This window comes from Chaetura pelagica, unplaced genomic scaffold (genome assembly GCF_000747805.2).
Source record: "Chaetura pelagica isolate M959 unplaced genomic scaffold, ChaPel_1.0 scaffold47, whole genome shotgun sequence".
NCBI lineage: Eukaryota > Metazoa > Chordata > Aves > Apodiformes > Apodidae > Chaetura > Chaetura pelagica.
Genome location: NW_009954140.1, coordinates 189,532 through 203,477, shown reverse-complemented (window position 1 = coordinate 203,477; position 13,946 = coordinate 189,532). Strand labels below are relative to the sequence as shown.

Below are 13,946 nucleotides of genomic sequence, written 5' to 3'. Positions count from 1 at the left end.
CTCCAAAGCCTTCTCTTCTGTTCCTTTGGCTGGGGAAGGGGTTTTGGATCCAGCCCAGCAGAAGGGCTGGACGCAGTGGTGGGATGGCAGAGTCTTGTGCCACGGTTGGATGCCCCAGGAGCAGCTGTGGGTGGGTCTCGGTGCTACAAGGGGCTGCACTGCCCCAGAGCCAGATCTCTGGCACATTGAGGAGTGGGCTGGAATGCTTGGGTACCGCGGGCTGTGGATCCATCCTCTTAATGAGCCTGGGACCGCAGCTGGGCGGTCGTGCTCACAGCAAGAGCTTCCCTGATACTCCAGCCGGGAGCTCCCGGGGCAGCCCCAGGGATCACACCCCATATCCAGCTTGTGCCAGTGGGAAACGTGGAGAAACCCCCAGCGCGGGGGCTGGGGAGCACCCAGGGCTCTGCCCCCGCGGGACCGTCCCATTCCCGCTGGATGGTGCTTGTGCGGAGGGAGGGTCCGGGCTGCCCGTCCAGGTGTGCGAGGGAGGAATGCCAGGCTCTGAGTCACGGGCACTCTCTCCGCCCTCCCTAGCTGGGATAAAGCTTGTCCTCACCTGGGATCCAACCTCATTCTACCGCTGGTCCCACCTTTCCTCCCTGCCAGCCCCTCGGGAGGCAGAGGCGGCAGCTCCGGGACAACGAGAGGGGGGGGGAAAAACAAAGTCGCTGCTCGACGGGAGGTGCAGGAACCTGCAGGGAGGAATGTGGGATCCCCGGCTGCCTGCCCTGCCTGCCCGGCTGGAGGGTGACGTTTAACCGGAAAGAGAGAGGGGACAGAGGAGGGAGGGGAGAAAAAAGAAAAGAAAAAAAACAGAAAAGAAAAGGAAAAAAAAAGAAAGAAACCCAAAAAGCGAAGGCCGAGGCTGGGATCGGGAGGTGGCAGCGAAGCAGCACGTTCCCCTCTGCCTTCGGAGGAATTTCTTGGCTTGGTGTGTGGGTGCCTGTTGTTGAGGCTGCAGCAGAGGATTTGGACAGTGAGTCAGACCCAGCGCTAATGAGGTTTGTGGAATTAATTCATCTGTGCTCTTTAGCCTCCAGCCTGCTTTCGTGTCACGGCGCTGATTAACCAGGGGGGTGCAAAGAAGGTGCGGGAGCAGGTGGGCAGGGAGTTGGGGGGGGTGTCAGGTCCCTGCCTGCTTGTTCCCCCCTTTTTTCCTCTGCTTTTGGCTGTTGGGCAGAGTCTCGTGCCTGCTGGTTGGGGTGGGTGAGGCTGGTGACAGAGCTTTGCAGGGCTGCACGGGTGGGTTTTGTCTCTGAAGGTATTTGGGTGGGGGGGCTGTGGCCTGGAGGTGGGGCCAGGCAGGGTGGGAGGGCAGTGCCCAGCCCTGCGGGACCCTTTGGGGCAGGTCTCTAAGGGTGCCCCTTCCCAGCATCCCGCTTCCAGGGAGAGAAGGTGGTTGTTGTGCCTTGGACCCAGGGGAAACTTTTCACGGGTGGAACAGCACAAGGGCGGCTGGGATGTGGGTCTCTCCGACCTGCTGAGCCCCCCGGAGGTTGTTGTGCAGAAGAGGTGGCTGCCCCAGCCCCTGCTGGGGGGGGTTCCTGCAGGGAAAGAAATGCCCGGGGGCAGTGGGGGCTCAGGGTGGGCTTTGCCGACCTGCACGTGGTGGGGGATTTGCGACGTGGTGGTTCTGAAACGGATGGGAATTAGGGAAATGGGCGGAAGGGTCAGAGCCGGCAGGTGGGGGGAAAGGGGAGTGAGGAGCAGCCAGGGAGGGGAGGGAGAGGAAAAGTGTCTTGGGGATCAAAGGAGCGGGGAGTGTGCCTGGAGTAGCACTCTGGGGGGGTGGGAGGGTGTCGGGGCTTTGCTGGCATTCGGGCAGCCCTGCAGGAGGGTCCTGACATTCCTGCCTGTCCCTCGGGATTCCCGGGGGGCAGAGGGAGGAGCCGGTACCGCGGCCTCTCCCTGGCTCCTGGCAGCTCCCCGGGCTGGGACCCCTGGGCTTGGTCCTTCAGTGCAGGAGGCCAAGGGCTGTATCTGGGATCTGGAGCACAGACCTGGGAGCCAAGATCCTCCTCGCTGGAAACAGCAAATGGGGACACTCGTGTGGAGCCTCCTGGCTGCAGAGACACACCTGGGGAGAGAGGGGGGATGGATGGAGCAGACAAACACGACCAAAGACAAATACAACTTCCTGTTTAAGCGACTCTTTGATTTGCAGGTCTTTTTCTGGGGGTCTGGTTTGATCAATTTCCAAGTTCTGGAGCAGGGCAGAAGTTTGTGCAGCACAGATATTATGGGCTGTGTTTCTGCTGCCAGTGGCACCGAGTGGCAGCAGTGATGCTCTGTGCCACCAGCACCTGCCTGCTGGCAGCTGCCCACTGAATCCTTGGAGGTTGGTGACTCCCAGGGCAACAGGGCATCAAATATCAGGCTGAGTTTTATGGCCTTTGATCTCAGCACTTAAAAGACATGGTAGCAGTCAGATGTCCCCACCCTGGAAGTGTTCAAGGCCAGGTTGGATGAGGCTCTGAGCAACCTGATTGATCTACTGGGAGGTGTCCCTGCCCATGCAGGGTATTGGAACTAGATGATCTTTAAGGTCTCTTCTAACCCAAACCATTCTGTGATAAATCCCTCTGAGCACAGTTGACAAGATGAGGCTCCCATTTCTTGTCCTGCCTTATCTGCATATCCAATCACTGTCATGGAGATCAAAGTGTGGACACTGAGGGAGATGTTTCCTGGGGCTGATGCTGTGTGGGTTCAAGCCCTGTGCTGCAATGATTTCTCTGAGTGCTCAGCTTCCTGCAGTTCCATTGGCTTCAGCGACCAATGCAGGATACACTGGAATCCAACACTGTTGATGCTAGAGAGGATCTTTCCAGGGGTTTCCCTGGGCCTCAGGTCAGGCCATTAGTGTTGACTGGTCCGTGTGCTGGATGTTCCCCTGGCAACTCAGATGTCTTCACTGCACAGAACTATTTCCGTTTTCCTCCCTGTTTTAACTGGTTTTCACATTCTCTTTAGTTCTTTAGTCAGAGCTCATGCAGCAAGAAGCTATAAACTAACCCATTTGCATCTTATATTTCACACTTGCATTTTCCAGAAAGGAGATCCTTTTAAATTATCTTTATACCAAATCTTTTGCCTTGACCCCTCTCACTTGCTGTGCTGGGGCTGGTGGAGTCAGAGCCACCTCCAGCACAGCAGCCACAGAGCTCGAGTTCCAGCTTTGTCTCTTTTGTTGACCAAATCCAAGCACTGACTCCTGGGTGGCACTGAGTCTTCTCAGTCACATCTGGGTGAGACAGTTCACTCTGTTGAGGATTTGGTCTCTGGATCCATGTGGGGGGTCCTGCTGCCCTGGGCAGGACAGAGGGGAGCTGCTGGGCTTTCAAGACCACCAATTCATTCAACAGCTCCAAGGCTCCACGTTCAGCACTTCCCAGGCCTCACCCTCTATTTGTTGTTGGTTTGACCGTCCTGGAAACTCTTAGTGCGATAGGAAATGGTGGCAGGGAGGGGTCTGTTTTGGTCTGGGGGAGAGATGCAGGCAGTTGCTTTGTTTTCCTCTCCTCTTTTTTTTCCTTCACCTGCCAGGAAAAGCAAAGTTTGAGCTGCTCTGTGCTTGCAGGTGTGGGCAGTGCTGGGAGCAGCCTGGGCTCTGGCTGCTGGCACTGATCCTGCTGTCCCAGGGGACCTGTCACTCCAGGCACCCCAGCTCCAGGGCACAGGGGTGCTGTGTCGTAGCAACTGCCCTGCCCTGGCATTCCAGGGACTTTGAGCCTTTGGCAGATTCCCCAGTCAAAGGACAAGCCGCTCTTGGCTTTGCTTTTGTGCCCTGCCCTGCTGAGATCAGAGCTCGCCTGGGGCAGGCAGGGCTGTCCCGCCCAGGCAGGGCAGGAGCTGCCCTCGTCATCCCCAGGATTGTTTCCGTCTCTCAGCTCTCTGCAATGTAGTGATCCATGTGTTTCAGGAGGAAGAGGATGGATGTTCTGCCCCAGGCATGTGTTGGGCTGCTCCTCCTGTCCCTGCTCTGTGCCACTGGCCACTGCCAAAGCAGCAAAAGTGAGTGCAGCTGGGATGGGTCTGTCTGTGGTCTCCACTAACCACCTATGCAAAACCTCCATCAGCTCCCCCAGGAATGGAATCAGCCTTTCCCATGGCTCCCTGGGTTTTCTTCCATTCCTGATGACCTGATCTTTCCTGGTAGATAACCCCTGTGTGCTGTCCCGAGCAAAGAGCTGCACCGAGTGCATCCGAGTGGACAAGGACTGCTCCTTCTGCACCGACGAGGTGAGACCCTGCAGGGGAGCCCAGGGCTCTGCTTCCTGCCCTGCTGGTGGAGGGATCCCACCATCCCCAGGGAAAGCTGGGAGAGGGACCCAAGAGCAGGGTCAGCTTGGTGCTGGCATGGCCAGGAACAAGCTTCTGGCTCCAGCTTTTCCCTGCAAAGAGCTGGTCTGGGTGGGAAGCACAAAAACATGGGTTTCCTTTGGGGCAGGCACATGTGGAAGAAGGGGAATCCAGGCAAACTTTCAGGAATACAGGGGTTTATCAAAAAAATGCCAGTGTCCCAGATCTGAAACAGTGTGTGCAAAGGATGGAGGGAGAGTCTTATCCCAAACAACCCAGCAGCTTGCTGGTGGTCACGTTTCCCTGATGCTGGGAGACATTGGCTCTTCAGTGCCACCTCTCTGCCCTCCTCCTGCTCCCAAAGGCCCAGTAAATGTCTCAGCAGGGGACCTGACTGGTGCTTTTCCTCCTTGCATGGAGGATTTGCTGCTTTCTGTGGTTGTCATGTTGTCCTTGCCCCCTTGGCAGACCTTTAAAGAGCCTCGTTGCAACCTGCGGGAGAACTTGCTGCGCTACGGCTGCGGGGAGGGCAGCATCGTCTACACCAGGGGTGAGATGAGGACCCAGCAGGTGGGTACTGGGGACACAGCCCTTGCTCAGCTTCTCCTTAGGGGTCCCACTATTCCTCTGGAGGAGGTTCCCAGCTGGGCACACATGGACACAGGGGAGGCTGTCCCCATCTCCAGCTGTGCATATGAGGGAAGGGGGAGTGATCATCCCTTCCTTTTCAGTTTCCACAGACCTCCCTGCTCCTTTCTTCCTCCTTGTTGCATCCGGTCCCCATCTCCAGCTGTGCATATGAGGGAAGAGGGAGTGATCATCCCTTCCTTTTCACTTTCCACAGACCTCCCTGCTCCTTACTTCCTCCTTGTTGCATCCATGCAGGAGGTGGAGTCCATGCCCTTCAAGTTGCTCTTTCTTCACAGAATTTCAGTATTGACACATCCCTGAAGAGGACTCAGGTGTCCCCCCAGGGCATGTTCATGCGACTGCGAGCTGGGGAGGAGATGAGCTTCAACATGGATGTCTTCCAGCCCTTGGAGAGCCCCGTGGACCTCTACATCCTCATGGATTTCTCCTACTCTATGTCTGATGATCTGGACAACCTCAAAAGCATGGGCCAAAACCTAGGTGAGACCAGAATTTGGAGAAGAGGGGAGTCAGCCTGATGGAGGCCAGCAGCAGCTCCTGCCTGTGGGTTCTCTGCCAGCCCCAGAGAAAGGGACAGAGCTGGCAAAGGGCTGAGAGGTGTCAGGTTGAATCAGTTGCTCATTCTTGCTGCTTTGTGCAGCTCGGTGGGGTGATGTCTCTCCTGGCCCTGCAGGGATCATCCCCTGTACTTTTTCTACCCCAAAAAAAGACAAGCCCCAAGCACAAAGAGCTTAAAAATAGACAGTTTGAGAGTCTAATCTAAGACCTGACCCTCAAAACATGTGGCCAGGAGAGGACTTCTTTCCCTGGAGCAGCGACCTCACAGACATCTCTTTATTCATGTGTCTCTTCCTCCCTTCCTCGCTTCCCAGCTGAGTTCCTGCAGAACTTGACCTCTGATTACACCATAGGATTTGGCAAGTTTGTGGACAAAGTTTCATCCCCGCAGACAGACATGAGACCTGAGAAGTGAGTGAGGCCAGCGGGTTCCTGGGATGGGAGCAGAGGGGAGGGCAGGTGCCTTCTGTCTCTCCGTGGCTTTCCTGACCTTCACTGCAGTGCGAGAGCCTCCATCCCTCCCCATCTCTTGGCTGTGAATGTGTCCCCTGGCCTCCCCACCCTGTGCTTGGGCCTTGCTGTAGCACAGTGCCAGAGCCAGCAGTGTCCTCCTCCAAGTTCAGACCTTCCTCCCTCTGCCACGACAGCTCACACATCTTGTCCTCTCCTCCATCTCTGCCCTTATCCCTCCTACCTCTCAGTGCTGCCACCTCAACTGCACCTCTTCCCTTGAGGGACTCCTCAAGCTTCCTCTCCTTGCATCCAAACACCCCTTTGCTCCTGGCCTCCCCTCAAGAAAACCCACCCTGCTCTCCTGTTCCCTCCCAGGCTGCGTGAGCCCTGGAACAATGCTGACTCCCCCTTCTCCTTCAAGAACATCATCCGTCTGACCAGCAACATCAACCACTTCAGCCAGGAGCTCAGGAAGGAGCGCATCTCGGGCAACCTGGACGCCCCTGAGGGTGGCTTTGATGCCATCCTGCAGACAGCTGTGTGCAAGGTGAGGGTGGCCTGGGATGCAGGAGCCAGCTGGGCAGGGCTCTGCTTTCAGTGAGTGGATCTTCTTGATCCTGGGTGGTGAGCAAAAGAGCAGCATGTTGGGCAGCTGAGCAGCCAACCAGGGAGCCCAGGATAGACATTCAGCTACAGTCAGTTCCCACCCTCCCAGCTGCACTCTCCTGATGCCAAGTTGTTTTGTATTCCCAGTTTTTCCTAGGTCTTAGACCATCAATGTGTGTATCCCTGGTGTCTGATCCCCCAGCACAGGCACTGCTGGCTGGGCACCCTGCCTGTGCTTCTGTGCTCCCCTCATGCCCAGGGGGATGAAACTGCTCCCTGGAAAACAGCCCGTTTGGGCTTGGCCACTTGGCTGAGGGATGAGTGCAGCTCCCAACACGTCCAGGAAAGCGTGGGCTTTGCCCCCTGCACATGGATGTGCCTGGCACCCAGCTGCTGGGACACCCTGAGCACTGGGGGTGCAGAGGAGGGAAGCAGAGACCTGCTGGCTGGGATTCCCTGGGCCACCTGGCTGGTTGTGTTTGCTGCCAAGTGGAGGTGGTGCCTTATCCCTTGGGTTTCAGCTCCTGCCAGGGTTGCAAGTGCAGTGATTTGGGGAGCACCAAGATAAAGGTTCCTTCTCCCTCTCCACGGCTGTAGGATAAGATTGGCTGGAGGAAGGACAGCACTCATCTGCTTGTGTTCTCCACTGAATCTGCCTTTCACTATGAAGCTGATGGTACCAACGTCCTGGCAGGGATCCTGGCAAGAAATGATGAGCAATGTCACTTGGATGCTGATGGCACCTACGTATATGACACCAAGCAGGACTACCCTTCAGTGCCCACCCTGGTGCGCCTGTTGGGCCAACACAACATCATCCCCATCTTTGCTGTCACCAACCACTCCTACAGCTACTACGAGGTGAGGAGACCATGGTGGTGGTGCCATGTGGGCTCACTTTTCCTCCAGGATCATTGCTCCTCTGCCTGCACCTTGGCTCTGAGGAGAGAGCTCTCTCCCATCTCTTGTCCCCAAGTGCTTAAACCAACATCTTGATACTTTGGAATGATGCCACAGTGTGTTGGGGGGCTGCTCTGGGTTGTAGGAGGTCTCAAGGTGTATTATTGGGTGCAGGAATCTGTGATCCTAGAGGTGTCCCTGTGTTGGTGTCTGTTTCTTGTGGAGCAGTGGGGACACAGAGCTGGAGAGTAATTTAGGATGGAAGGGACCTTTAAAGGTCTTCAGTCCAAGCTCTGCTCAAAGCAGAACCCGCTTCATTGCTAGAGGAGGTTTCTCAAGGCCTTGGCTCAGGGGGCTCCTGTCTCTGCAGAAGCTGCACAGGTATTTCCCCATCTCTGAGATTGGGGTGCTCCAGGAGGACTCTTCCAACATTGTGGACCTGCTGGACACAGCCTTTAAGGTAATGGTCCTCTCTGGGGCTTCACTTTCCCTCCCTGGGAAGGCAGGGGGTGTGAACACCTTCTGCCCAGGAGAGGAGGTGGGATGTGGCCCCTCTGGGACAGGCCATGGGGTGGTCCCAGGTGTGCTGCTGAAAATCAGTGCTGTGGTTATCTTCTGCCACCCAGCGCATCCACTCCAAGATGGACATCCGGGCTGACTTTGTCCCCAAAGCCATGAAGACAGAGTTCACCTCCTCCATGTATGAAAAGACAGAATCTGGCTCCTTCCACATCAGCCGTGGGAAGGTGGTAGGTGCTCTGGAGGGAAGGTGTGTGTGTGTGAGGGGCTGAGCCCTCCACTGCATCCCTCCTTCTTCCTTCCCCCAGGGTCAGTCTGGCCAAGCTGTGGTCCAGCAGAGCTGGTTCACCCCTGCCACGTGTTTCTTCCTCCCAGGGCAAGTTCAACATGCACGTGAAGGCTCTGGAGTACGTCGGTGGGCAGCACGTCTGCAGCCTCCCCGAGAGGGACCGGCAGGGGGTCATCCACGTGAAACCCACCTCCCTGAGTGACAGCCTCCAGGTCACCACCTCTGTCATCTGTGATGTGTGTCCCTGTGAACAGGTACGTGGGGGTGTGTGTTGCAGAGAGATGTCCTCCTCCTGGCCGGCCGGGGCTGGGAACGCGGTGGCCGTGTGTGGGGTCCTGCTCCACCCCTCAGTGCTGCCCTGTGGGGGCTCAGCCCAGCCAAGGAGATCTTCATGACAGCCTGTACCAAGCTGGGCATGTTGTCCTGTGGCAGAGCTCGGCCTTGTGGGCAAAACTTTGCCCCTAGGGTCTGCCTTTCTGATTCCTGAGATGGCTGTGAGGGCAGCTGGGCCTGCTCAGCAGTGCATCTTCCCTCTCCTCTTACAGCAACAAGAGTTTAGCTCACCCAAGTGCAGCTTGCACGGGGACTTTGTTTGTGGACAGTGCATCTGCCATCCAGGCTGGTAAGGCCCTTGCCCAGCTCCCTACCTCTCCCAGGACTCCTGCTGGGTCTGAGGACACACAGTGACACCCACTGATGCCCTGGGCACCTTGCCCAGGACCCTGCTGCCCTGCCCCCCCCCCCTGCCTCTCTCAGCACCGTCTCTTCCTCAACCAGGAGAGGGGACACGTGTGACTGCTCCCCAGAATCGTCCCCCAACAACGAAGCCTGCATCCGCCCCGGGGACACGGAGCCGTGCTCGGGCAGGGGCGAGTGCCTGTGCGGGAGGTGCCAGTGCTACCCCGAGGAGCTGGCCCAGCGCTTCGACGGCGCCTTCTGCCAGTTCGACGTCCTGCAGTGCCCGCGCACCTCGGGCTTCCTCTGCAACGGTGAGAGCAGCCCCGGCTCCCCCTGCCGTGGGCTCTGCTGGGCCTGTGGGCACGGGCAGGGTGTCCCTGGGAGGGTGGCAGTGCCACAGACTCCGTTCAGGTTGGAAAAGACCTGGGAGATCATCCAGTCCAACCCTGAACCTGACTCTGCTCACCCAGCTCCCTCAGCTGCTGCCAAACCCCTGCCCCCAGCACCAGACCTGAGGGATTTTTAAACACCTCCAGGGATGGTGGTTCCACCACTTCTCTGGGCAGCCTGTTCCAGTGCTTAAAAACCCCTTTCTGTAAAGAAGTTTTTTCCTGATCTCTGGCATAATTTGAATCCATTTCCTCTCATCCTTTCGCTCGTTACGAGTGAGAAGAGACCAAACCCCCCCCCACTGCAACCTCCTTTCAGGTAGTTGCATAGGGCACAGGCTGGTTGAGCATCCAGTGATGGGCTGTGGGGACCCTGCCCTTGTGCAGGTGCAGGGAGGAAGCTATGGGGTCTGTTCCCAGCCCCTGTGCACCCCTGAGCAAGCAGCAGAGCTGCGGGCAGGGCCGTTCCCAGGGTCACCCCTTCTCTCCCGCCGCAGATCGCGGCCGCTGCTCCCAGGGTGCCTGCGTGTGCCAGAGCGGCTGGGAGGGCCCGGGCTGTGAATGTCCCACCAGCAACGACACCTGCATCGACAGCAGAGGGGTAGGTCCTGCCCTGCCTTGCGTGAGGAGCCACCAGACCAGGCAGGGCTCCAGAAAATGGTCCCCAACACCCCAAGCTCTGGCTCCTTGCTGACTCCTGGAGCTTGCAGTGGGTGCTGCTACTTGCTCTCAGGTGCCAAGTGTCACCCTCTCCTTTCCCAGGGCATTTGCAACAACCACGGGAGGTGTGAGTGTGGCAGGTGCATCTGTGACAAGGCTTCGCTCTACACCAGCTCCACCTGTGAAATCAGCTACTCCCTGGTGAGGCTCAGCCTGGGTTCCCTCTGGGTTTGTCACTTCTCCTTCCCACGCAGAGCCTTCAGGGAAGGAGAGCAAAGCAGGGATGAAGGCACACCTCAGTCAGGAGCAAAATCCTGAGCAGCGGTTAGTGTTGCCCATGCTGCCTTTGGTAGCCAGGAAAGGTCTGAGATGGGAGTTGTTTTGGAGCCCCAGACTTCCTTTGTCCTCCAGTTCCCTAAGAGCAACTGTTGGATGTCTCTGTGTCTGTCTTCACCCTGGTAAAGGGCAGAGGCTCCAGGCTCAGCTCCTGGCTTGTTCTGCTTTGCCTCAAGACTGGAAAAAAAGCATGTCAGGGTCTAGTGCCTCAGTTTCCCCATTGACAAACACAGACTAACTCCCCAGTGGGAGTGGAGGAAGCCAGCTTGGTCACGTTTTGGAAAGGCCACCTAAAACCCTTATTGCTGCCCAAATGCAGGATGTTGGTGCAAGAGATTTTGGAGCCACCTGTGCTGGATGGATAAATCCTTCATTAGCTCCTTGTTCTCTGTGACTCCTCCATTTGGCCTTGCCCTGTTGCCAGGGAGAGGACGCAGTGTTGCCTCTCCAGCTCTGCCTGTCAGAGGTGATGTCCTCCCTCTCTCCCCGTGGGCTTTCCCCTGACCATCCCACCTGACCTCCCTACTCAGGGCTTCCAGGCTGTGTGTGAGAGCATCCGGGACTGCGTCCGCTGCCAGGCCTGGGGAACAGGCAACATGCAAGGGAACTGCAGCAAGTGCCACCTCCAGATCCAGATGGTGGAAGAGCTGAAGAAAGGTACAGGGAGAAGCAGAGCTGGGTGCAGACATGTGTGATGTGTCCTCCATGAGTCCTGCCCTGTGTGTGCATGTGCATGTGGGGCTGCTCCTCAAGCTTTTCCTGGTCCTGATGACTTTGTGACCATGTCCCCCTCTCTCTGCAGAGGAGGCCAGTGAGTACTGCTCCTTCCAGGATGAGGATGATGACTGCACGTACCACTACACCCTGGAGGGAGACCCCAGTGTCCTCCCCAACACCACTGTCCGTGTGCAGAAGAAAAAAGGTGAGCAGGGACCTGGGGCATGTGCAGCCTGGGGTCTGGATCAGCAGTGACCACAGCACCTCTGTCTGTTTGCTGTGCCCCTGGGCAGGGCCAGCTGCAGGCAGCACCTCCCTGCTTGCCTGACAAGGGTGGGTGACATTGGCTGTCACAAGAACACCAAGGAGTGGGGTGTAGCATCCTCAGAGACCAGCACCTTTGGAGACAGGTGCCTTTTACCTGCCAGCATGAGCAGGGATTGATGCCAGGTGCTGAATGGCCCCTTGGGGTGGCTGGATATCCCAAAGAGGTGGAATAGTTGTGAGCACCAAGAGAAAAGTCCCTGAGCTTAATTGGGCTGCCCCATCCTTCAAATTGCTGTAGTCCAGCCTTTCCCCTCTGCCCTGCCTCCCTGCACACCCCACACCGGGGCTGGTCCCAGCAGTGACGTTTCTGTTGCCCACAGAGTGTCCCCCAGGGAGCTTTGTCTGGCTCATCCCTCTGCTCATCTTCCTCATCCTGCTCCTGGGGCTGCTGCTGCTGCTCTGCTGGAAGTTCTGTGCCTGCTGCAAGGTGAGTGCCCCAGCCTGGGGAGATGAACAGGTAAAGGCCAGAACCATGACTGATTTCCAGAATCCACCCAGCCTCCAGCATGTTCTATCACTTGTGACTTTGGAGAAGAAACCAATTCCCCTCTCTCCAACCTCCTTTCAGGGAGCTGTAGTGAGCAATCAGGAGATATTTAAAAGATGTGCAGGTGTGGTGCTGAGGGACATGGTTTAGTGGTGGACTTGGCAGTGCTGGGTTAATGGTTGGACTTGATGATTTTAAAGGTCTTTTCCAACCAAAATGTTTCTGTGGTTTTGTGGCCAGATTGTCAGGGGCTGGTCCCAGTGGTATCCAGCACCTCTGCAGTTGCCAACATGAGTCGCTGTGGGATTCACCCCCCTGCCCAGGAATATCCGGCTAAAATGAGTTTCCAGAGACCCATCCACCCACTGCCCACCCCTCCCTGCCAGAGTGAACCCTCCTAGCTGGAGATGGGTCTTTTTTTTCCCTTGGTTGCCAAGTGATTGTGTCTTTGGTCATTTGTTTTCTAGGCTTGCCTGGCCCTGCTTCCCTGCTGTGCACGAGGTACCATCCCTTGGAACTGGGGGGAGAGGGATCTGTGGGGGTCATTGCTGTCCCAGAATGGAGGGACCTGCTGGGATAAGCATCCCTCCTCCTTCTCTCTGGGCTGGGGAGGGGGATGAGAGGAAAAGCTCCAAGCTGAGAGCCTGAGCCAAGGAGCCTTTGAGCTGCTGCTTCTCCCTGTCCCACACCCTGATACGTCCTACTGCTGGTTCTCCCCTGACCAATGTCCCTTGTAATGCCAAGGTGGTGTGATGTGCTCTCCCCACTCACGGACACCTCTTACCCTCTCCATCCCTGACATCCCAACACCCTTAGCGTGGTGGAAGCCCTGAAGATTCCCCAGAAGAGAGTCTCTGGTGTTGGGAAGTTGCTGGCAGGCTTGATCCCAGTTTGTCCCTGGTTCTGCAGGTCGCACCATTGGCTTCAAGGAGGACCACTACATGCTTCGCCACAGCCTCATGTCCTCCGACCACCTGGACACCCCCCTGGTCCGCACCGGGTCCCTCAAGGGGCGGGACACAGTTCGCTGGAAGATCAACAACAACGTTCACAAGCAGGGCTTCACCTCCCTCGCTGCCACCAGCCCCAAAGATCTCAGTAAGTGCTACTTCTGAGGAACAGGGCATGGAGGGGGGGCTGCAGCTGCCATAAAGGACACCAACCCTTGGTGGTGGCCCCCAGCTCCAGCAGCCATGGAGTTAGTTCCAAGCCTGATTGCAAGGGGAGGGAGGTTGTTCCTTTACCTGCATCCATGCTGGGGGAAGCTGAGCAGCACATTCCTGCATCCAGCCTTGTAACAGGACAGATGGTGACCTTGGAGACCTCCTGACAGCCTGGCTGGGTGGTGGGTGTATCCTGTGTGTGTCCTGGTCTCATTAGCTCAGTGACCCAGCCTTGATTTCACTGCCTCATCAGTCCAGAAACACCACTGGGCACTGTTTCCTCTGCTGGAGCTGGCAGAGCTTCCCAGTTAGCCCTCCAGATCCCAGAGGGCTTTCTCTGCTGGTGCTGTGGGGTTTGGGTGCTGGTGATAGGGGAACTGAACCCCCAGCATCATGGGTGTCCCCACGCTTCCAGCTTTTGGCTGGGTCGTTTCTGTGACCAAGAAGGGAGGAGTTTGACTTGGGAATTTCTCTTCCCAGTTCCCTACGGCCTTTCCCTGAGGCTGACCCGGCTCTTCACGCAGAACCTGGTGAAGCTGGACAGCCGGGAGTGCGAGCTGCTGCGCAAGGAAGTGGAGGAGAACGTAGGAGCCCGGGCACCGGGGGGCTTGGGGTGGGAGTAGGGGACAGACACATTGTGGGGGCAGGGGGAGCATCCCTCCCCTGTGATCCCAGACAGCTCTTGAAAGGAAGAAGCCATTTTTCCTCTTTCTGAAGGAAAGCACAACTTCTAAGGTCACAGTTGTGCCAACTCAGGCTGATGAGGTCTGAGGTGGTCTGAAGCTCCTGCTTGGCTTCAGTTGGCAGCATCTTGTTGTGTCCTGGGGAAAGACCCTGTGGTGGTCTCTGCCTGGTTTGGCAGCGGGAGGGGGGAGGACCCAGAGGTGGCCAGAAGGCTCTGGTGTTTG

At 57.2% G+C, this 13,946-nt stretch overlaps 1 protein-coding gene across 1 annotated transcript in view; it reads left to right on the top strand.

Moving 5' to 3' along the window:
- Positions 1-3,914: 3,914 nt before the first annotated feature.
- ITGB4 (integrin, beta 4) overlaps positions 3,915-13,946 on the top strand; it is a 22,500-nt gene continuing 12,468 nt past the window's right edge. The window contains exons 1-20 of the mRNA XM_010002725.1: positions 3,915-4,017; positions 4,163-4,245; positions 4,774-4,875; positions 5,232-5,436; positions 5,829-5,925; positions 6,343-6,514; positions 7,171-7,434; positions 7,844-7,933; positions 8,100-8,222; positions 8,368-8,535; positions 8,827-8,903; positions 9,059-9,270; positions 9,846-9,949; positions 10,111-10,209; positions 10,875-11,001; positions 11,147-11,266; positions 11,709-11,815; positions 12,343-12,376; positions 12,785-12,973; positions 13,519-13,622. Coding sequence (XP_010001027.1) covers positions 3,915-4,017; positions 4,163-4,245; positions 4,774-4,875; positions 5,232-5,436; positions 5,829-5,925; positions 6,343-6,514; positions 7,171-7,434; positions 7,844-7,933; positions 8,100-8,222; positions 8,368-8,535; positions 8,827-8,903; positions 9,059-9,270; positions 9,846-9,949; positions 10,111-10,209; positions 10,875-11,001; positions 11,147-11,266; positions 11,709-11,815; positions 12,343-12,376; positions 12,785-12,973; positions 13,519-13,622 — 2,580 coding nt within the window. The remainder of the gene's footprint in view (positions 4,018-4,162; positions 4,246-4,773; positions 4,876-5,231; positions 5,437-5,828; positions 5,926-6,342; positions 6,515-7,170; positions 7,435-7,843; positions 7,934-8,099; positions 8,223-8,367; positions 8,536-8,826; positions 8,904-9,058; positions 9,271-9,845; positions 9,950-10,110; positions 10,210-10,874; positions 11,002-11,146; positions 11,267-11,708; positions 11,816-12,342; positions 12,377-12,784; positions 12,974-13,518; positions 13,623-13,946) is intronic.